At 44.1% G+C, this 24,495-nt stretch overlaps 1 protein-coding gene across 1 annotated transcript in view; it reads right to left on the bottom strand.

Moving 5' to 3' along the window:
- Window positions 1-24,495, bottom strand: part of Myo3b (myosin IIIB) — a 340,938-nt gene that overhangs the window by 116,325 nt on the left and 200,118 nt on the right. Inside the window, exons 29-31 of the mRNA XM_034495370.3 lie at window positions 10,928-11,039; window positions 9,906-10,068; window positions 8,750-8,833 (exon numbers count right to left, since the gene is read on the bottom strand). Coding sequence (XP_034351261.3) covers window positions 8,750-8,833; window positions 9,906-10,068; window positions 10,928-11,039 — 359 coding nt within the window. The remainder of the gene's footprint in view (window positions 1-8,749; window positions 8,834-9,905; window positions 10,069-10,927; window positions 11,040-24,495) is intronic.

Below are 24,495 nucleotides of genomic sequence, written 5' to 3'. Positions count from 1 at the left end.
AGCAACCTCCAGGTAGAGTAAGAGAACTTGCCTCAAAAATAGGATAGGGAGCTGGGTGTGGTGGCGCTCACCTTTAATCTCAGTGCTTGGGAGGCAGAGGCAGGAGGATCTCTATGATCAAGGCCAGCCTGCTCAACAGAATAAGTTTCAGGACATCCAGGGCTACACAGAAACACTGTCTTGAAGGACCAAATAATAATGATAACAATAACAAGAAAAAGATGGGGAGCAACAGAGGAAGAATACCTGATCAACAACTTGCCCACACCCACCCATACATACACACACAGTTATACACACATACACACTCATACCCATATACACACAGACCCATACATACACACAAACACTCATACACGCATATACACATATACATACATACACACCCATATATACACATACTTACACACACATACCCATATACACACATATATACACACAAACATCCATCCATACACACACATAAATACACACATATACCCATGCACACACACACATACACATACATACAAACATTCATCCATCCATACACACACACATACATGCACATACATACCCATGCACACACACACAAACATGCATACCCACATATACCAACCCATACATACACACACATACACACATACAAACATCCATCCATCCATACACACACACCCATGCACATACATGTACATATATACACACACCCATACATACAGACGTATACCCATGCATACATACATAAACACCTATCCACATACATACTGATATACGCACCCATACATACACATACACACACACACACACCTACACACACACACATGAGAGTGCAACCTATACACAGACATGTACACATTACACATACAAATAACTTGTTCCACTCTGTATGACAAATGATGGGACAGCCATCCCTTCTACTCTGAATTTCATATACATAGGATAGGATCTTAACTCTTTCCAGTTTTGACTGGTATGCACATCCATGGGCAATTACCAAGAGGGAAACTAAAGGCAGAATAAAGTCTACGAAACAGGCCTGAGTGAAAGAGGCCATAGACCTGTGCTTCAACTCAGGGAATACACAAGAGAAGCTCATTTATTCAAATCAAAGTACACGTCTGTTCAAGAGGACACAAAAATCTGACTTTGTATCCATGAGGATCTTTTGATCAAAATCCAAAACTAAAACCAAGTCTGCTTATTCTTGCCGTGGCACAGTTAGCACCTCCCAATGTTCTTTACTGCTGTTTGGGTTCGGCCTAACAGACTAATGGAAGTTAAAGAATACATCAACACTTTTTATGATTCTCCATGGGAAAAGTAAAGACAACTCCAATGTCTTCTGGTCATAAGACTGTTGCCTCAGACAGGGTCGAGGTGATGAAGGTGGACCTCCTCTGCAGTCAAGGTTTGTGTTCTCTACGAGGTCTATAGTGAAGAAAGCAGGCTCTACCTGAACAGGCATCGGCCACAGGCTGCCTCTGAAGTGCTACCCTTGAGTCTTGGGGGCACCAAATGGGGAACCAAAGTCTCATCGGGCAGCACATTTTTACCTCTTGTCAGCAACATCACCCTCCAGCCCACAATGGCTTTACAGCTTTCTTCCCCGGACAGAAAATAAACAGCAGGTGTCCTGCACGATGATCTGCTTCACACTAACGTGAAAAATAATTCTACTTCACAGCCAAGGACAGTTTTCTGTAGGTTGAACCAAAGCTATGACAAGATACTATTATATGTGCCCAATATAGGTTAAACAGAGAGCCTTGCTCAGAGATACCGTGAATCCACAAGCTGGACCTTCTCACCTATGCAAATCACTCACTGCCATGCTTCTGGCGGGCCTGTGGCTCCTGCTCAAGGCTTTGGGAACTTCCCCAAAGGAAATCACAATGCTCATTATCCAAGTATTTCCCTCTCCAATATGTAAATCTGATAGAAGTCAGCCCAGCTCTTTGTCCCACTCCCACCCCCATCTGAGAGATGAGAAAACTGGAGACAGCACCGGCTGCAGTTTAAGGCTCATGTCAAGCCCAGGTGCACCTAGTAATTCTTCCTCCAGATGTTTCTCGGAGAACATAGGTGAGACTCTGGAGGAGAGGAGGCAGCTGCTTCCTGCCCTCTGGCCAAGGGCTTGTCTGTTCTCATACCTGTGCTTTCCCTGACTCCAGCGTTTGTGTGAAATGGCCAGGAGGCTTTCTAAGACATGGAATAGAAGGCAAGACAAAGCAAAATAGAGGCGGAACAATAAATGGGCACAGAAGGGAGAGACAGGGACATTTGATCCTGCAAGAATCACGAGTCATTCAGATGCATATCCTTGGTTATGATAAGGACTCTTCAACTCTAATTGTATACAGTACTGGGTTTACATAAGGACACATGTACATAGTACAAAAAATGACCTTATTTTTGGTTTTCTAGAACTCCTTCCTAATGAGTGTTGATATAATATGGCAGTTCTAACCTGTTCACATCACATCCCTGGAGGGGAGCATGTTCTAGACTCCTGTGGTAGAGCCGGAGAATTTGAGACCTGATGAATCCTATTGTCATCATGCCAGCCCCAGCAAAAAGTAAGTGCTTAATAAGCAGGAGATAATAAATGGATGGGTAATAGAAATATCCTAGTTTAAATGAAGGTTCCCTGCACCTAGCAACATCTGTGGAGCTCTAATGCAAAGAAGCGCTGCGATTATCCAGGGTTGCCACTGCACCCGAAGCTAAAGGGAACCGTTCTTCAGTGGGAAAAGGGAAATGCGGTGCCACTGAAATACACTGAAATGCACACAGGGCTCAGGGAGGCCAGAAGAAGGTGTTGGATCCCCTAGGAGTGGAGTTATAGGGTGTTTCAGTTGTGATAGGGGTGCTGGGAATTGAACCTGGGTCCTCTGTGTTAGTTTACAGGCGATCCAGCTAGGCTCCTCCCAGGGACATCATCATCACTTACATCATCGCCTGCTGCCCACCAGGTACAGGTGGCCTGGCGCAAAAAAGGACACTTTGACACTCCAGCTCTTTCTTTCTCTGTTCCCACATGTTCCTGGCCGGCCTCTCTTCCCCCCTTTTCCGTCCTTTCTGTCCTTCTCTGTCCACACCCTCCACCACCACCCTTCTCTACCTTCTCAGCTCTGCTCCAGTCTGTCTGCCTCTACCTACCCCTTCTCCAGGTCCTCACTCCCCTCCCTTCCCCCAAATAAACCTTTATACCAGATCTGTTGCATTTCTGTTGTGATTTCTCGGGGGGGGGGGGGATACCTTAGTATGAGCCTGCCAGGTACCCTCCCACCCCCCACCCCAACCCCGCCGGCCACTGGGGTTATATTTCATAATACTCTGGAAGGGTAGCCAGGGTTCTTAACTACTGAGCCATCTCTTCACACACACACACACACACACACACACCATTGATTGATTGATTGACTGATTGACTGATTGACTGATTGACTGATTTCTTTGTGTAACCTGGGCTGTCCTGGAACTTGCTCTGTAGACCAGACTGGCCTCCAACTCACAGAGCTCCACCTGCCTCCGCCAATCTGAAAGGGCTGGTATGTGCCACCACCACCACCTGGCTTAAATTTTTATTTTGAGTCCGGGTTTCACTGGGCAGCCCAGGATTAGCCTCCTGACAGGTATGCACCAACATCAAGCTATTTTAAGTTTCAAACTGAGGCAGCTTAGTCAGGTGTGGTGGCATATACCTTTAATCCTAGTGCTCTGAAGGCAGGGGTAGGTGCCAGCCTGGTCTACAGAGTGAGTTCTAGGACAGCCAGGGCTATATAAAGAGACCCTGTCTTAAACAAAACAAAACAAAGTTGATCAATTTTTAACACTAAAAACATGGTTTTAGGGTCAAGCAATATGGACACAATGTTTGCTTTTCCTTCTGGAAGGCACAGTTGAAGCGGCTCCATTCTGCAGGACACACAGACAGCTCACTTACCATGTGTACCCACAGGCTTAAGGTGCCCTTTAGTGAAAAACACTCTCCTTAGAGGACATCAGAGAAGTGGCCATAGTCATTGGCACTGCTGCCACCATCTGATGACATCTGTGATGTTGGCAGGACCAAGGAGGTGGGGGTTGTGCAATCTGATATGGTAGAATGGTGAGAAAAAAATAGTTTCTACAGCACTAAGCAAGTCAATAAAAATGTACTGAGAGCCACCAAGCTGGGTCTGCACCAGATCGTCTGTGTGTGAAGTGGGGGGTGGGGGGTGCGGGGTGGGGGGTGGGGGGTGGGGTCTGGGTTCTGGATAAGCCAGCTCTTCCTGGAAAACATTTCAAAATTCTGTTCTCACTCCTAAGGACCTACTGTCACCACAAAAGAGCATGTTACCCCCAGAGAGGAAGGCCCAGCACGTTGTGTTCTAAAAACAGATCCTGAATTAGCAGAGCAATTTAAAAAAAAAAAAAAATCAAAGAGAGAGACTGGCACTGTAGAGGTTTGAAAAACTCCCTGTGGCTTGTTTCTTTTGATACCAGTCATTGAGGAATATATGCATTTTCCCCCAGAGAATGAGTGGCAAGGTTCTCTTTCTGAAACTCAGCAGCTAGTCCAAAAAGGAACAGATTTGAAGCAGGATAAATATTACTTATTTTTTTTACTTGGAATATCTTATCTAAATATTAGTATGTGTATCTTTGTTTTTTGGTTTTCTTACAGAGACCACTGCCCACCCGCCCCACCCTCCCAGTTGATCTATAATAAAAACAAAACAACCCAAGGTGACTGACATTCAGTGTTGCCTTCCAGTCCCAAAAGGACACCAGCACGCAGAATGCTTGGCTGCTGAGTCCTCCGCCTCCTCAGCCCCTACAGCGCATAGAGGCTCCCACTGCCTGAGCGGAGATGCCTCACCGGAAACGTGTCCTCCGTCACCTAGGGTGTTTTCTCTGTCTGTTTTCTCTCCAACATTTGATCGCTAGTGGGAGCACCCTATGGGCCGGGAGAGCGCTCCAGACCACCAGCTCATGTATTTGAAAGGCATCTGTTTATTTTGAAAATGCAAATACGCCTACCTCAAAGACTGACTGGGCGGGATAAGGGCTTCAAATCTAGAGTCCTGTCCCTCTCATCACACTAAGGACGCTAGCCACCTAACTCAGTCCCGCGAAGCTCAGGGAAGAACCCAGAATTAAATGCAGCCGGCTTGTCGGCTTGTCGCTCAAGAATTAGCTGGGCAGATATTCCGGAGTCTGGTTTAAAGTACCTCAGAAGTTCTTTAGGAAAGAAGAGCCCTTGAAAAGGTGGGCTTTTGAGGGCTGTCTGGAGGAGGAAAGGATCCTGGGGCCAGCGGCTCCTATCAGTGGCCGCCCAGTCCTCAGGAGCAGAAAGCAGGCAAGGTTAATGTGGACTTTGATCTCTGTCAAGGCATACCAGCTAGAATTAATTTACATTTCAGATGAAAAAGGTTGACAGCATGAAAAGGCGGCTTGTTGCTGGTATTCGAATGTGCTGTAATAGATCGGGAATTCTGAGAGGAAGTTCTAAGGAAGAGATAAGCTGAGCTGGGTTGCTTTTGTAGGGAAGGAGATGAAAGGAAAACAAATTCCACTCTGCTGCTCTGCAGCAACATGTAGGCCAAATGCTTCCAAGGGCCGTGTGTGTGTGTGTGTGTGTGTGTGTGTGTGTGTGTGTGTGTGTGTGTCACATCTCGGCAACGTCATTAAATAAAAGGTCTGTGGATAAGAGCTAAAAATTTACAAACAAGTGCATTCCACTGAATCAAAATATCAAAGAAAGTTATTTGTTGGGAAAATAATCATTCAGAAATTAACTTCAGAAATGGCTGTGTTGAGCTGGTCATCGCTGTCACTTTCTGTGAGTTTTTGAGGTGTGTGGATAGTTGTATTTGGGGTCAGTTCTATGGCAGGAACAAGAGGGGACAGTTATGCCTTAGGAAAATCACAGCCCTAACTCTAAGGGCACATCAGTTCTGTGCATTTTGTTGGCTGAAGACAGATTCCACTTGCTTCTTGCCACATTGAGGGCATAGGTGTGCCTTCATGCCCACCTGGGCCCCCGCAGAACTCATAATACACATTTTGATGCTACCTGGTAAGTGAGAGCACTGTCTGGGAAGCTGAGGGGGGTGAATGCTTGCAAAGCTGAAAGGAAGGGGAGGCACTTTAAGAGAACATGCAAGGTTAGCCTTCCATAGAACCCACCTCACATGCTTCAAGGGGGAAGCACACCCACTTGTTATCACTGTCTTGAGACAAGGGTCATGAAGCCAGCTCATTTTTGCTTTGAAGCAGTGTTCACCTGTCCCTCAAACATGATTTTCAGAAAATTTCATCATTTTTTATATAATGAATTTGGTGGACAATATACAGGCTTAAAGTTTTTATTTTAAAACATATGTTGGACATATTGCAAAATCTGAAATCAGCCTAGTATCCTCTTCAGAAGAGTCTGTGTGTGTGGTGTGCTTGTGATATGTGTGTATGTTGTATGTTGTATGTGTGTAGTGTGTATATATGTGTGTGGTATGCATGTGTGGCATGTGTGTGGTATGTGTGTATGATGTGTATGGTGGGTGTATGTGGTACGTTTGGTATATGTATGTGTATGATATGCGCGTAGTGTATGTGGCGTGTGCATGTGTGTGTGTGTGTGTGTGTGCATGTGCACACACGCACTGAGGATCGTGGGATTAAGTAGTGAACACAATATGCACTTGGGGTTTCTGTTTCTTAAGCTGTAACAAGAATTTGTTCACTTTTCATAGGCCTTTGAAGTGGTAGTGGTTAGAAATTATTAGAAGATGGTGCTAAGTGAGACACATTTGCATTTAAAGGGCACCCAGTACTTTCAAAATATTCTAGTGAAGATGCCTGGCCTCCACCATGGCCTAAGAATTCTGGGAAGGACCCCCCAGAGCTTGGCTCTGGCCTGGGCCTGCTGGAGAGGATCACAGCTGTCTGACTGAAGGATTGGCCTCAGAAGCCCTCTCTCCCCCAGTGCAGCACTGAACTCCACTCTCTCATTCTGTTGACAGTTCCCTGCACTCCTGGAACTCTCTCGGGCATGGTCAAGATCCTGTTTCTTCCAGAACCTCAATTTGGGATTTGCAGCTTCGCATGAGGAAGAGAGCCTGGCAGCCGCCATTTGCAGAATAGCCCAGTGACCTCAGAGCCAGGGAGTGGGCTCGTGAACCAGCAAGCAGAGCTTCTAGCTCTCGGGCTGCCAAGGGCAAGCTGAGCCCAGAGATCCACTGTGTGCTTTCCCCACCCCCAGGGCCCAGAAGATTACACTAGCCATACACACACAGTCATGGATATTCGGACCCCAGGTCACACCTCCTCCGTGACATTGAGAATCAGGCAGGCCTTACAAATCATTACACACCTTTAAAAGAGGTTGCTCTCACTTCACTGATGAGGGACTTATGACTCCAAGAAGGAAAGAGACTTGTCCAGTAGCAAGCATTGAGTCAAGTGTACCCAGTCCAAACTGCCTATATTTTTTTAAGCTTTTTTTTATTGGATAGTTTTTTTTTTAATTTACATTTCAAATGTTATCCCCTCTCCAGGTCTCCCCTCCAGAACCCCCCTATCCCATCCACCCTTCCCCTGCCTCTATGAGGGTGCTCCCCCACCCACTCACTCCCACCTTCCTGCCCTGGCATTCCTCTACACCGGTGCATTGAACCACCAGAGGAACAAGGGCCGCTCCTCCCCCTGATGTCCAACAAGGCCATCCTTTGCCACATACAAGGCTGGGGCCATGGGTGTTAGTATTCTGTCTAAACTCCACCTCCACAGTTACCTGGCAACAGCCAGGTATGCTCCTCCCCACAGTTACCTGGCAACCTCCAGGTAGGCCTGGCCCACTATAAAAGGGGCTGCTTGCCCCCTCCTCACTCTCTTAATCTCTTAATCTCTTACTCTCTTACCCCCTTTCTCTTACCTTCTTGCCTCTCTGTCCCCTCCCCGCTTCCTCTCCATGTGGTCATGGCCAGCCTCTACTTCTCTTCTCTCTTATCCTTCCACCTTCTTCTCCCACCTTTGCCCTATCTCCTGAATAAACCTTCTCCCCCTTGGAACCGTGTGGTCTGTTCTGAACTGCAGTCGGACTTCTAACAACTAACAATGGCTCCCTCCATGTGTCCTCTTGGTTGGTTGTCCAGTCCCCATGAGCTCCGGGGGATCTGGCTGGTTGACACAGTTGCTCCCCACATGGGGCTGCAAACCCCCTTAGCTCCAGAGACTGCCCCACCTGGGGATCCATCCCATATACAGTTGCCAAACCCGGATGATATTGTGGATGCTGGGAAGTGCTTGCTGACGGGAGCCTGATATGGCTGTCTCCTGAGAGGCTCTGCCAGAGCCTGATAAATGCAGAGGCTCGCAGCCAACCATTGGACTGATCACAGGGGTCCCCAATGAGGAGTTGGAGAAGGGATTGAAGGAACTAAATGGCCTATATTTCAAAGGGAGTTCTGCTGCTAGCAAGCCTTGCGGTAACAGATAAGTTACTTCTTTCTGTGCCTCAGTTTCCTCTTCCATTGTACTAGGAGTATAAGAACTCTTCCTGAGGACATTATTAGCAAGCCTGGCCCCTGGTGAATGTGAAGAGTGCCCCATGATCCCAGCCAGGAGGGTTCTCAGAAGATGTGATCCCCACCCTCACACAAACCCCAGAACTCTCAGCTCACCCCAGTGCTCCTCAGTCATTAGCCTTTCAGCACCTCTGAACTCATTTGAATGGCATCACAGAATATTTCATGTGGACACAGCAAAAAAATAATGTTTTAATTACCTGCTTGAATATGAACCGCAGACTCACTCCTCCTCTTGTGGCTTGTTTGCTTAAATTTCCTCCGAACATCATATCCTCTCCAGGCTAAAAATATAAAACCATGTGTTGGGAATGACATTAATTTAAAAGCATGCCAGAGAATTGATAGAAGCTGTTCTACCTCCAATCTGTGTCTCTCATCCCCCACCCCCACCCTGCCTTCTCTCTGAGGAAAATCAAAGTCAGCAGATAAACTACAGTCAAGGAAGGGCCTTTCTGAACTTTTGGTCAAGTTTTAAAAATGCTTCTGAAGAACCATTTTTAAAGTCAGACTTTCCCGAACATTTTGAGCTCTATTTAGTAATAGCAGGAGCTCCAGATCCCAGGTGAGGTGGTTTCCTTGTTATTCCAAGAATGAAAAAAACCCTGCCTTGGGCACAGGGGTTAAAGCTGGTGATCAGGGCTTGGGGGAGAGAGACTCTGACACCTTTCAGATAGTGGTGATGCACAAAGCCTCCATCCAAGATGAGAGGCTGTCATCTGTGTCCCCATGTTGGCCTGAGCAGCTCTGAAAAAAGCTCATGAGGCCCAAAGCATGCTATGGTTTCTTGTTATGAGAGTACCAGGAAATTCATCTTCTGCATTTCTGTCACTTTGTAACCGCTCCTCAGAAGCATGAGAATCGGGTATTGATCTCAGCAGGAATCACATATGCACGTGGACAGAGGTATCCATGGGCTCAGATAAAGCCTAGAGGCCTGTTTCCTATTTCTAAGTCTCAGCTGTACTACAAAACCCTATTAGGTTGGTGCTAGCCGTTATGATGGTAAAATCTCAATAGCACTCTGAAGTGCACGTGACATCAGTCACCTTGGGAGGCAGGCACATGTAGAGTGATGGAGTTTTACACCTTTGGTCAGCTCCTACTGCTCTGTCTTGCCACCACCAGGGTGTTATAATGGTCGAATGTCTGTCTATCTTTGAGATCAGAGATCACAGAGAGCTTCCTTTCACTACATTCCCAGCTATTATGAGGCTTGACTTGTATAGGTACTTGACAAGTATTTGATGGAGTAAGGGGAGGAAGGGAGAAATCAAAAGGGGAAGCCCAAGGTGAGTGACCGGAGCACTCAGTTAAATGGTGAGGAGAGGCACTAGCCAGAACCAGGTCACTTACCTGACTGGATGGCTATGGCACCCTTCTCTCTCTTCTCTTTGGCTGTCTTATATCTCTTCACTCCGAGCCAGCCCTTGGTATATGCCTGCAGCATGACCACTCGGCCCATGACTTCTCGTAGAAGCAAATTTAATTGCTCAACATGGTAATATTTGAGGAAAACCTGAACGAAAGCATTGTTTTAGCATTATGTTGGGGCTTCTCAACAAAAACATGACTCCACTACAGCCTATTGAAAATATTAAAGCCATTGTCTAAGTCAAGTTCATAGTGATTTAACTTATGCATAAAGTATATCCGTTATCTCTGGCAAATACAATCTCCTATCTAAAATGAGGTTTCAAGGTTTAGACAATCCTCCAAGTGCTGCCTGGGACTGCCTCCCAGCAGCCAGGGGTTCTATTTTCTCAGACCAGCTCTGCCCTCATTGCTCCTGATAACCTGTGATGGAGGTGCTCAGGACCAATCTGAAGTCAGATGATAGTATGGAAGCCAGGAGACCTGCATGACTCCCATCGATCGGATTTCCTGCAGAGGAAATCTACATGCAGACTGAAACTGGCCTTGCAGAATTAACCATAAAAACCTGGGCTCCTAAAGGGATGTGATGTTTCCGCAAATGAAAATCTACACATGATGAAACTAAAATCAGAGTACGCAATAAACAGCACACATCTAACACAAAAGTGAGCAAAATGGGCGCTCATGGCTGCTGATACTATGATTTATGTGTTAGCATGTGTGCTAGATCATGAACTATAGAAAGCGGGACCTGGTAAAGTGCATTCAAAGATCTCTTTCTAGAGATGCTAAAAGGTTCTCAAATTACAGAACAACGTACAAACCCTCCACCTCTGCCTTGTACTCCCCCGGACTTCTGAGTTACGGCCGGCAAAGACCGTCTTTAGGTTGGAGTCTTGCCTGCTATGGTATGCCAGGTACAAAGCCATTTGTGCTAGCTGTCAGTGACAGGAAAGCATCCTAGATGACAGTCAGAATTATAAAGAGAGAGAGAGAGCTACCTTTGTTTTCCCTAGGACCCAGTGATCTAATCTGGACTTTTCCAAGATAGCAACACAGCTCTCTTTGTTAGCAGGAGGTGTTTGATGTGCTCGGAATGCCAAGTAATAATACCTACAGAACAAAAGAAGAGAACAAAGCATCGTCAACTCTCTCTTCACCTCACAGTAGAATTGTTCATGGTCCACTGGTAAGTCTCCATTTTTTCTGGCCACCAACAATAGTCTTGTAAGTAGCAAACAATACACAATTTATACTTCATTTCTTTGCTTTTCCTTACATTCATATTTTTCTTTTAATGTTATTTTTCTAACCCATATTCAATGTCTGCTTTGTGGTCTTCATATGCAAAACCAAAATACCTGCTCCTGTTAGATAGCTGCTCTAGTGAATGCTATAATTGGAAATGTTAGGATTACTGTTAGAATAACTTCAAGTCCATTGCATGTATTTGTACTAGGCTTTGAAAAGTCTCATCTGAAGTATGGTATCGCTGGCGACTGATTCTTATGTTTGTATCTGGAGGAGGCATGTCCTCTTCATACAGTCCCTATTAGCACGTGTTTTCCAAAATAATTTCATTTTTATGACTGTCCGAACTTTAAGAAGAAAGGGTTTCTAGGTAGAGTCAAAAAGTTCCACTGTAGAAAAGGCAAAGTCTCCTTTCCTGGCTCATCACCAGGTTTGAGGCTATGACCCCTGTAACAAAAGACAGAGCAACAAGAGAAAGATACACATTTACTTCTGATGTCCATTTTCTATGATGCAGGAGCCTCTCTGTTCACAAGGAAATGGCATCCAAAGACACAGTCACACTTGAATATTTTTATGTCAGGTTTGATGAGGTGGTAGATACAGATGACTGAACAGGAGGGTGCAGCTTCATGACAGCAACTTGGAAGGACCTGGAAGGCCTGCGTGCTCAGGTTTTTCTGAGTCCCTGTAACCTTAGAGAGGAGGATATCCCTCTCCTCTGAGATCATAATAAGGTCTTACAACCAATTTAGGGAAGGTCTTATTGGTCCTAATTGCAGTCTGTCTTCTGTGGGAACAGCAGGGCAAGGTCACAATGACCTTCCTGATACTATTTGCTCAGGTGCTGAGATGCCACATTTTGGTGTAACATGCCAAGAGAATTTTCCTCCTCCTCCTCCTCCTCCTCCTCCTCCTCCTCCTCCTCCTCCTCTTCCTCCTCCTCCTCTTCCTTCTCCTCCCCTCCTCCTCTTCCTCCCCTCCTCCTCTTCCTCCCCTCCTCCTCTTCCTCCCCTCCTCCTCTTCCTCCCCTCCTCCTCTTCTTCCCCTCCTCCTCTTCCTCCCCTCCTCCTCTTCCTCCTCCTCCTCTTCCTCCCCCTCACTCCTCCCTCTCCTCCTCCACCCAGGACCTTGCACATGGAGCACAGGCTCTCCCACTGAGGTATAGCCCCAGATCTTCCTTCCCTTTTGACACTCTCATTTCTATAAAGTTACCTGATTATATTCTCCTCTCAGAAAATGTTATCTTAGTTTTCCCCTCTCAGGACAACTTTCAAGGTTGCTTTTTCTGCTCTTTACAGCCATCTATAATTAAATTCAACCTTTTTGAAACTTGAGAATAAAATAAATTTCCTTGTCAGAGGAATATTTTTCCCCATTCCCCCAAACAATTCTAGACTGCTATTTAAAAATTCCTTTAAAATATAGACCTGTTTTGACTTGTAAAAGATCATCAAAATATGAAACATATTTCTTTTTCCTGTCAAACAGACCCTTACCTTTCTGTTTGTAGAAAAATAGACATACCTGATCCAGACTTAAGTCAACTTATTACTGTGCTATGGGACTATTTTACAGGTAAGATATGAGGCCATATTTGATGGAAAGATTTGCATCCAGAGGGAAAAAGAGTCAGTCTCCACCTGTGGGAGTAGGGACAGCACTCTCAGAGCCTCTAAGTGCTGGCAGATGGTCAGCTAAGCCCAGAAACAGGCTTAGTCGGAGAAGGGGCTTCTGGGAACTGAGCCTGGGCTAGTTAGGCAGCTGGGGCATCTGCTTCAGCTTCAGCTTCAGCTTTTCCAAGACTATCAAGAGAGTCATGGCTTCTCTCTCAGCTTTGACCACAGCAGAAAGACTACCCTGGTGTCCACAGAGATGGTGGGAATTGGTGACAAATTTACATGAGGGGGTGTACAGAGTGCTTAACGTGTGAGAGCTGTGGGACGGTAGGGGTTTTCTAGATTCTTCAGCCCAGAGTCTGGGCTGTTCAGCAGCTTAGAAATCCAGGCTTGCCTGAGACATCACATGATACTAGTGATAACAGAACAGTTATAGGAAAAGCCTAATGAGTAGAGAGCAATTTGCAAAGCTGAATACGACGCAAGGCCGGGTCCTGTTCTCCATCCAAGGCTTTCTCTTTCTTTTTTAGGAACCTGTGAGTGTTTCTTAGGCAGAATGTTTCCTAAACTAACATAAATATTAGGATTTAACCCACAACTCTTCATTTATTGTGATGATAATGTTCATATTTGGCAATGGCACAGACAAGAGGTAAACGTTCAAGAGCTGCCATAGAAGGTAACTGACCCCTCTACTGAGTCACAGCAGCATAAGGCCGGTCTTCTATGAAGTAGAATTTGTACTCATTCCAGCAGGTGTCATGATGAAAAGCATGCAGAGCCCCGTGGGTTTCAGTGTAAAGACGGCAGTGATGGGGCCTGCCGAGAGTCCTACCGGAAGCAGAGGGTCTGGACGGATCCTACCGTTCCATCTTCTTCCTTAAGCAACTTGATGAGTTGAACAAGCAAGAGGGATTCACTAGCAAAATGTTAAGAGTAGAATTCTGCTTTGAGGATCTGGACACTTGAAGGAGTTGCCAAAACCAGTTAATTCTTCCAGGATGCAATTGTCTCTGATAAATAAGACTGTCTCACGGTCTAAGTGCTAAGAGTCAGACCATCTCTGCCTGGCTGTGGACATTCCTAGATTCTCACCAATGGAAAGAAGAACTGTAGATGTGGGGCTTAAGACTGTGAGTGTCTGGCATACGCTACACCAGCCATCTTAGAGAGTGTTCTGTGGCTGGAGAGATGGCTCCGCAGTTAAGAGTGCATGCTATTCTTAGAGGAGACCCGAATTCAAGTTCCCAGCACATGTCAGAGCTCACAACTGCCTGTAACTCTACCTCCAGATGCCCTCTTGGCACTCATAGACATATGTACTCATGGGCACTTACATGCACACCTCAATAAAAGTTAAAAAATAAAAACACTTTTTTTAAAAAAGAAAGAAAGAAAGAAAGAGAGAGAGAGAGAAAGAAATTGCTCTGAATGAATAAACATGACCCTTCAAGGATGGATCAAGAATAAAGATTGAAAGGTCCACAAGAACTTATCCACTCTTCCAAGAGGGAGCAGGCAGGAAAGGTCTAAAGACCAGGTTGGGGGTGTGTAGAAAAGACTGAGGGACCACCAGGAAGGAATGAAGAGAAAGGCACCCTGGCTCTCTACATAGCACCTACATGTCCTGTGAGACAACTGAACTACAAAGGAGAAGAAACATAGGGAGTTTGGGAATCTTCTGAGTGTTCCTGATCAGCTACCAGTGAGGACATTTTATGTGTGATAAAGAAGCAACTGAGTCCATCTACACCCAACACGGGCAGAGCTGAATGAACTAACCAGACTTCAGACACTACCATGTGTGGGAAAGAACCAGGGCAGCTAGAATCTGTAGGACAGAGTAGTATAGAGGCTAAAGAGAATCCTTGAGCACGGTGGAGTGTTTCCTCCAGTATTCAGTAGATCTTGGATTGGCACTTACATGGGAGCAAAGTACCCAGGGCCTAGGCAAGAGCTGGTATGGTGAATGGCCTGCCTTCACACAGGGCTGGCAACAGCACCTGCTCCTCCCAAGCAAACCGGTTGACTATCTAACTCACGGGATAGTGGCTAGAACTCAGAGGGCCTTGCTCTGCCAGTGAGCAAACACTGATCATAAACAAGGATGCTCAAAAAGCTAAAGAATAAGGACTCAAAAGGACAACGTTGTTTGTTCCAAGTCATTTAACTGTGTCCAAGGGTCAATCACAAAACGTAGAAAACTGTCAATATTTGGCATCAGGATGATTGGCCATGCAGGAAAATATGACCTGTGGTAAGAGGACCAGTGTTGAGTTTCCAACCCCCACATGGTGGCTCACAGCCCTCTGGGACTCCAGTTCCAGGGCCTCTGATGCCCTCTTCTGACCTCTGCCTGCACCTAATGCAAAGACATACATACAGGCAAACAAATGTTCATACACATAAAATAGTAAAATAAATAAGTAAATGGTTTTTTTTATAACAAAGGATATTAAAAGTTGTTTTAAGACTATTTCAAATGTTCCAGAAGTTATGAAGAGACAAAAAAGTATTTTAAAAGAACACTTAAAATAACTTTTAGGAGTCAGAACTACAGTTCTATGAGAAGACAACCATACAGAGTGATCTCAGCAACAGGGGAGTCATCAGAGAACAAGAAGACTGAACTTAAGACCTGACAGCAGAAACGGTGCAAAAGGAAACGGGGTAGAGATGGGTCAACAGGTAAGAATGCTTACTGCTCTTGCCGAGGACCCAAGTCTGGTTCCCAGCATGTCCATGATGGGGTCTCACAAAGTGCTTGTAAGTCCAACTCAAGAGACTCGATTACCTCTTCCCCTCCCCGCCCCCCCCCCCCCCCCCCCCCCCCCCCCCCCACATAGAAATCAAGAATCAGGTTGGGACACAGATTTAAAAAAAAAAAAATGTGTTCAAAAATGTGTTCAAAGAAAGTGTCATTAAGATTTTTTTCCAAATTTACTAAAAACTATAAACCAACACATTGATGAAACTCAGTTTCTTCATATTGAAGAAACACCACACACGAACTGAAGGTAGCTACATCAAAGGACAGTCAATGAAACTGCTTAAACCCCATGATCAGGAAGAAATCTTCCAGGGAAAAAAAAGACAAACTACACAGAGAGGAACACGGACACATTTAACAGCAGAGCTCTCAACTGGAACAATGCGAGGGAGGGAGGAGGGGAGCGGAATCCTGAACGCACCGGAAGAAAATACATGCAACGTCCAGCTTAGATGCCACATAAAAACAGAGGCGAAAGACGACTATTTAATACATGTAAAAGGGGCACACGGCGACAAGATGGTAGGCAAGGAGAAAAAGAAAAAAGAAAGACCATCCAAGTGTGAAGTTCCAGGGTGGCGGGGAAGCCCGTGGTGTCCTGGTGCCGGAGGGAACCATTGAGTACACGCGAGACCCTGTTGACCAGTACAAGCTGATGGAGGACAAGCGGCAGCTGGGGCTCAGAGTGTATTGTGGGACCTCGGTGGTGCTCAGCTGCCTGCAAGATGGCACGGAGGCCATCTCCAACCCCTTCGTGCAGCAGCAGGATACTTAGCAGCCAATGGAGGGTGGCCTGGCCCCAGGGCCCTCCCTTTGGTGGAGTTGGTGTTTTAGTCTTTTGCCTTTGTTCTGTTTTGTTTTTTAATAAAATTGCCCATGTGAGAAAAAAATACAATAAAAGCTGAAAGAACTAACTTATCCCTAGTGATCCTCGCCAAAAGAAATGCTAAAGGAAGTTGGTTAAAACAATTCCAGAAAATGATAATTCCAGCTGGGAGTGCCAGTCTATCTGGACTGACGGCATAGTATGAGAGCTACCTAATGGTAAATATCCCAAATATTTTTCTTATGACTTAAATGTCTCTACCATATTCTTGACTGAGCAGAAGTAATAGTAATAGATCAGGTTTATAATACACAGAGACATGAAATATAAGACAAGCATGGCATAAAGGTCAGATGAAAAGAAACTGAAGTGGATTATCACAAGAGTCTTATGCCACATGTTGATTTAAGGTAGGCTAAGAAAAATTAAAGATGTGTGGCATAAATCAAAAAGGAAGCCCCTAAAATAGCCAAGCAACGAGCTACAAGTAACAGATCAACAAAGAAGATAAAATGAAACTGTACAAAATGTCCAATAAATCTTGAAGAAGGGGGAGGAGGAGACAGTGATGTCATCCGCAAAGATCAGATGTGAGTAATAAAAACCATGTAGCAAAATGTCAGAATAAAACTAACCATATGAGTAAGAATGCTAAAGCAGACATTTTAAACTTCTCTACACACACGCACTCACCACACATGCACATACACACAAACACACACATACGCATGCATGCACACATACACACAAACACATGTACACATACATGCACACACATACATACACATACACACATACACATTCATGCACATACATGCACACATACACACACATGCACATACATGCACACTCACACATTCATACACATGCATGCACATACATGCACACTCATATATACACACACACATACATGGCTACATACCACATACACATGTTCACTCTGTGCCTCTGATAAGCCCCACCTGTCTTTGTGGCTGGCCTTTAGACAGAGACCACTGTGATCAGCTTCTTATGATGCCATGACAGGAAGAAACCCATGAAATAAAAGTCCGTTGCTGGGTGACTCCTTTCCTATTAAAATTCTTCTTTGGGTAGAATTCCATGTCACACAGATGAGAGGTTTCTGAACTGCCTGCAGAAATTGGGATAACCAGTCCAACTGTCTCTCTGCATGCTCACAACAAAGCTTTCCTGCCCTGTCCAAACTGACTCAATGCTCCTGCTCCTAGGACCTAGCTGACCCCTCTAAGAAGCATTTAGATTCTGGAGGGAGCATAGTTATTGGTGTGTGTGTGTGTGTGTGTATTGATATTGATATACCTATCTATATCTATCTATACCTACACCTATCTCTATATCTATATATACACTTTTTATGTGCCACATATACACAGATCTATCTGTCTGTCAGCCTGCCTTCGAAATGAGGAGGAAGGCAGAAAGAAGCTGGGCTCACACTTGGGAATGTGGTAAGAGGAAGAGCTGAGGCCCAGTCTACTCAAGGTAAATGCGGGCCTCTGCTTCCATCACATTTGTCTCTGGATCCTCAGCCCCCCCCCCAACCCCCTCCACCCAGCATGGTTTGACTCTCTAACTGGCACCTGTGATGCCCCAGCATTTTTTGCCTCTAAAATGTGTGTATGCCTCTGGCGAGCTGGATTACAAGGCTTTTGCCAACAGTGTTGATCTCCTAGGATTGAGCACCAGCCATGTGGCTCCCTCAATGGTAAAGCATCTAACAGCATTTGGCCTGGGATATGAAAGTCATTTATTTCCCAGTGAAAGGCTATACACGTTATCTGTCCAAACCCCTGGACAGGTCAGGCTCTGGCCTTGTTTGTCCCCTCTGAGCTACTCTGCAACTCTTTCTAAATGGCTGGCAGTGGCAGGAGCTGTAGTCACTGTCGGAGGATGCACTTAGTATGAGCAAGGCCCTGGATTCTGACTTCAGCACTGCTGAATGGCAACTCCCGATAAACACGGAAAGTCTGCAGATCTGGTGGTATTTTGATTGATTTCTTCTCCATTATGGAAAGCCAGTATTGTCTCTGTTACTATTCATCTCCACATTCCTTTACCTAACAGAAACCCTGCTGTTTTGACCTCTCCTATGAACCGATAATAACATCTGCCTGGTTCTCTCTTATCATAGAAAGTAAACACTTTTAATACATCATCCTTATTTCTGTATTCCACTCATGATATTGTCTTCTTCTTTATGTTATCTTCTAATGAAAGAAACACAGAATGCAAACACCCTGGCTAGAGGCACTTAACCAAGAGCACATACAGACACATCTTAAGTCAGGCAGTCCTTGCACCTAGTCTGATGACACTGGGTAGTACTAACAAGCTTGGTGGGCCCCCAACTATGTATGATACCTTCCTACTAATAATTTTTAAAAGTATACTATCATTTCATAGAATATGTCCATGCTATTCTGGGTGATTGGTAGTGCACACCTTTAATCCCAGCACTAGGGAGGCAGATGCAGGTGGATCTCGACCAGCCTGGTCTGCAAAGTGAGTTCCAAGACAGCTAGGGCTACACAGAAATATCCTGTCTTGAAAAAAAAAAAAAAAAAAAAAAAACAAAGAAAGAGTATGTCCATGCTATACTTTACCAACAAAGCGAGAGTGTTTTTCAAAGGCCACACCAATATATAATAACACCACTTGAATGTTCCTTATCCCTCTCCACCCATGACAGTTCAAGGAGTCAGTTAACTTACTGATAACCACCCACAAATATATCAAACAATGCAGTTGCCCCTCAGCATTTATAGAGATTGGTTCCAGGATGCTCAGATCCACAGTTGCTCAAGGAAAAAGCCTGTACATACTCAGTACAGATGTGAAGTTCCAAACAACATTGTCAGGACAAGTTGGTCAACTCTGTTAATACAGAGCCCAAGATGTGAGAACTGACTATTGAATTGGGCTCTTAATTTGTGTTTCTTCCTTAAAAGAATGTCTTTATATTAGTATTTTATTATTGTTGTTGTTTGTGTATATGTGTGTTTGTGGGTACATATATGCCCAGGTGTGACTGTGGAGGTCAAAGTTCACCTTGTGGAGATTCAGCTAGGTATTTTAGAATTTGTTTACCCATATGGTCTCTGTGAGTTATTTCTTATGTTGTTTTCTCATCTCCATTGCTTATTTATAAATAAGATTTTGTGCATGCTGTAGTCCAGTTATTTCCTAGTTCTTGTAGTTGAGGGTCAGTTTTTAAAGTAGTGAGTTTTGGAGGTGGTAAAAGTTTTAAGAGATGGGGACCACTGGACAATTGTTAGATCATCAGAGGCCTTCTGGAATAGATGGTTACAAAAGCCTGAGTCTGAGGCCTTTGCTTCTGATTTCCTGGTTCAAGATGTGTGCTATTCCTGCTGTTGTCATGGTTCTGGCAGGCAACTCTCTCCAGAGCTGATCTCTTGCTAGTGTCATATACTTGAATGTTTAAAATGATGATGTAAATAAACTTTTTTTTTTCTTTATAAGCTTCCTGCCATGGGTATTTTGTTACAGCAATGAAAAAACTGATTAATATATGTAGGATCCAACTGGTAAAGGTGCTAAGTGGCATGAGTAAGTAAAGTAGACAACTTCCCCTCCCTTGTTGACAGACATCAATTTGGGTAGGGATACATGCTATGAAGAATAGTAAACCAAACTGTGTGTGTGTGGGGGGGGGGGGAGGGTGTCTGAGTATATTTAGGGATATTTTGGCAAGCAGCATTAAGCAGTCAGGATAGTGAGGCGATTCAGATCATATCATGATAGAGGTTGCTAAAGGAGCTGTAGACACTGAGCTTAGAAACAAAAAGCAAGGTCTCTTAAAGGGTCGTGTGCAGACCACCTAAATCAGCATCATCTGAAGGTTTTCCAAAAAGATGCAGGCTTCCAAGGTCTACTGGGGATGCTTCTGACACAATGGAGATCTCTAGGTCTCTAGGGTTGGCCTCAGGGATCTGAGTTTTATAAATATCTTTTGTGCTTGAACTAAACTCTGAAATCACGGACTTAGGGAAACATGATGATTGACTCCCTCAAGTAGAAATGATTTGTTTAGTGATGCCCAGAAGATGGTACTGAGAAAGATGCTTAAAATCTAGATGGAGATTTGACCCAGAGTTCACAGGAAGTGGTGGTGATCATGAGGTGGGGTGGCTTGGGGCTCAGGAGGTAAATGGTTACACCCTGGAACTGTTCATTAGAAGCTAACTGACAAAGCTGAGGATCTGCTGTGACCCTTTCATACAGCTCCTCATGTCGTGCTGACCCCAACCATAAGTTTATTTTCATTGCCACTTCACACTAATTTTGCTAGTATGCTAGTGACCCTTGTGAAAGGGTTGTTCCACCCACAAAGGGTTGCAACTCACAGGTTGGACCAGAATGACCCTTTGAGAGGCCTTCTAACAAAGAATTAGTCCTTTGGCCTAAAGAATTGTTTGTGTATTTTTTAAAAATCATGTTTCTCATTGACCTAATACTGTTACTGTCAAAAAAAAAAAAAAAAAAAAAAAAAAAAAAAAAAAAAAAAAAAAAACACAGGGCTATTGTTGAAGTATTTGGATGTGTAAAGATTTCCTTAGAAACTATGTTTGGAGCTCTTAGTAGCTCAGTTACATTCTCTGTTACAGGGCGGGGCATTCTTAAGAACCACCTACAGGGTATCTCTCAGTGTGGCCCAGCCCCTAGAAACTTGTAAGAATGCAAATACTCCTATTGAATGAATCAGAAACTCTGAAAGCAGGGCTCAGATCTGTCTATTCTCTCTCTCTCTCTCTGTTCTTGTTTTGTTTTGTTTTGAGATGGGGTTTCTTTGTGTGGCCCTGGATGTCCTAGAACTAGCTCAGTAGACCAGGCTAGCCTCAAACTCACAGAGATACACCAGGTTCTGACTCCAGAAGGTATGTGCTACTGTGTCTGGCCTTAAAAATCAAAGTTGGAAAATCCTGGAAAGAAACAGAATTCTACAACAAAGTGACTACTATCCCCCACCCCCAGTGACAATGTCTCTAAAGGAAGAGAGGGGATCCTGTTGTGCTTTATTTAAAAAAAAAAAAGGAACAAAGGAATATGTTTGGTAGAGGTGTGGTATAGTGTGGGTAAAAGGGTGCCTCTATGGGCCCATGCTGAGGCATCCCTTCCTCCTGAGGTACCAGCCACATGAGGTATAATATAGAATAGAGTTTATTTAGGGCATGGGGAAGGGAAATGAGGAGGTAGTAGAGGCAGAGAGGGGAGTGGGGAATGGAGAAAGAAGGGACAGAGAAGGAAGAAAGGGAGTAAGAAGAGCAAGAGAGTGAGGAGGGGCATGCAGGCCCTTTTATAGTGAGGGTCTCTAAGGGAAATCAGCATTTCACTCCTGAAAAAGTTGATCACTCAGAAATCACCTCGGAGAAATCTTCCTAGGTTCAGTATTCAGGGCCGCATTGCTGGCTTACAGAAATAATTTCCATATCTACAGTAGAGAAGTGGCTAAGTAGGAAGCACAGAGCTCAGTGGGAGGTGGGAAGGGATGCATGAAAGCTGAGGGATGGTGTGGATCTAGTCTAGAGTACAATACTGAACCCAAAGGCAAGTGGCTGAAACTACCAAGAGCCTAACAGCAGCTCCCTTAGAAGGAGGCAGTGTGGATGAGCAGATGCTGGGAAATGACATCAGGCATGTGGGAGAAGAAATTCAGTTTTATATGTAAAACACTTAATAATCTTAGAGTACATGAGCCACACACTTTTGTAATTAAAAGTAAATTAAAACATTAGGTAAGGATTGTTATTTGGTTTAATCCTGTAATAGACCCATCGTGAGTCAAAAGATTATAAGTCTACAAATTGCATGAAAATCATTTACCTTCAAGTAGCAGCGTTCTGATGGTGAGCAAGGAGACATTCCTTTCCCTGTTTATGGGTTCTCTGTCTCTACCCATGACCATCCAGACTGTCTCATCAGAGACCCCAAAACATTGGATAATTATCTGAATAATCCAATCCACTTAGATCATTTTCTTTCATGTAGATAACAAAGATAGCACAGCAATTTTGGCTTGAATAATTTGATAATTACCCTCAATTGCCCACTTCCCTTTGAGTGTCTAAAATTCCAGATTTTGTTTATTAAGTTCTTATATTTACCGTAAGCCACATATTTTTTTTTTCTCCCTTTGTGTTTAGCCATCAGTAAAGAAAGTGAGCAGCTGGCCACCATCTGCTACCAAACAAGAAAAATGATTATATCTAGTGCATCCTTAGAAATGCTTCTAAATGTGGGCCTTGGGATAAGAAGTTGTGCTGAAGGCCTGAGATTATATGTTTCTCTGATGTTCTATTACTTATTGTGTGTCTCAGTTCCTCTTCCTGTTGCTGATATAAATATCCTGGCAAAAATCAACAAAAGGGATGAAGGGTTTATTTTAGCTCCCAAGTTCCAGGTTATAGTCCATCACAGCTCTGAGGTCAATTGACGGGAACATGAGAGCCGGCCACAGTTAAGACCAGAGACAGATGTGTGTTTGCTAGCACATGGCTCACCTTCTTCATTTTTATTTGGTCCTGATACCCTTTCCAGGCAAATGATATTGCCCACAGTAGGCAGGTTTTCCTACACTCACTAATATAATTGGGAAAAATCCTTCACAGACACTCCCAAGGCCCACCTAGTGTGTCAGGTCGAGGGTTGACATTAACTATCACAGGACAACACTTGGCTAACACTGGGTATGTGTTAATGTTTTTTATTCCATTGCTGATACTTCATAAGTTTAAATGAAGAAAGAAAACCACAGTGACATCAAGAGTCAGAAATAATTCATGCTCATTCATACATTAACTTGTAATAGAAATCTAAACTTTGCCTGGGCATGGTGGAATATGTGTAATTCCAGCACTTGAGAAGTGGGGGCAAGAATCTGGTTACATTCTGCCTCTGTCCTGAGAACTTGGATGCGGCTGAATCAGGAAGTAACAGATTAATTTGATTGGCAGAGAATTCAAAGGCAAGGGGATCAGAATTTCAAATTTAGATGCAAAGGAAGCTCCCAAGGGGGGGTGGGAGGTGGGTAAAAAAATAAAAGTAAAAATACTCAGAGTAACAAAAGGCTCATTGAAGCCCATGTCTAGCTCCTATGCACCTGAGGGGCTCAGATCCTTGATGAATATAAAAATTTGGTAACTAGCCCACTAATCCACAGTTACCCTTATGTTTCTTCCCACAAGTACATTTGCTATGATATCATCAGAAAATTCAACATGTTATATCTCTTCATTAATTTTATTTTAATCACAAATGGAAGGTATAAGAAAAGAAGGGAGAAATCTCAAAGCACTTCACAGGATGATTGAAAAAGAAAAAATGCAATGTATTGCTCACATTAGTATGATCTCAAGTCATCTAGAGATCACAATCCAGCAAACCTCAGAATGGAGCAGGCAGGGGCTGGCAAGGTGGCTCACCAGGTAACAGTAGTCACTGCCATGCTTGACAATCTGAGTTTGTTTCCTAAAACTCACATGGTGGAAGGAAAAGACTGAAATAAATAAATAAATAAATAAATAAATAAATAAATAAATAAATGCAACTAAGAAAAATAAAGAGAAAAGAGGGAAAAAGAAAGAGCAAGACAAAAGAGGTTTTCTTCAGTGGGACTGCTTCAAAACAGAGATGTCCCGGGTCAAGAAAATAGCAATAACCCTTAAAAGGGAACTTGAGTGTGTAATAGAAAAAAATATGATTTGCACCAAATTGCTTTCTTTTTAAATTTTTTCCTAATTTTATTCATTTATATTTTTTATTGAGGGCTTGTCTTAGTTACTTTTCTGTCCTGTGATAAAACACTTTGGTGATGAACAGCAATGTGGAAGTATAAGCTGAATAATCTCTTACCCCCACCCCACCCCAGCAACTTGCTTCTTGGTCATAATGTCTTGTGTAGGAATAGAAACCCCGACTGAGACAAAAGGGTAATACACACTTGGTCTTTTAGCCTATGTTCCCTGTCTTTTCTTTAATGGCATCCCTTACACCATGATTCAAGAGAGGTTGGCCTTATCCAGCCACGTGACCCAAGCCCTTCCTTGTCTTAGAGACTGGTCCAAG

This window comes from Arvicanthis niloticus, chromosome 2, assembly GCF_011762505.2.
Source record: "Arvicanthis niloticus isolate mArvNil1 chromosome 2, mArvNil1.pat.X, whole genome shotgun sequence".
NCBI classification, from domain to species: Eukaryota; Metazoa; Chordata; class Mammalia; order Rodentia; family Muridae; genus Arvicanthis; species Arvicanthis niloticus.
The sequence above is the reverse complement of the archived record's forward strand: the minus strand, read 5'-3'. Positions and strand labels throughout refer to the sequence as shown.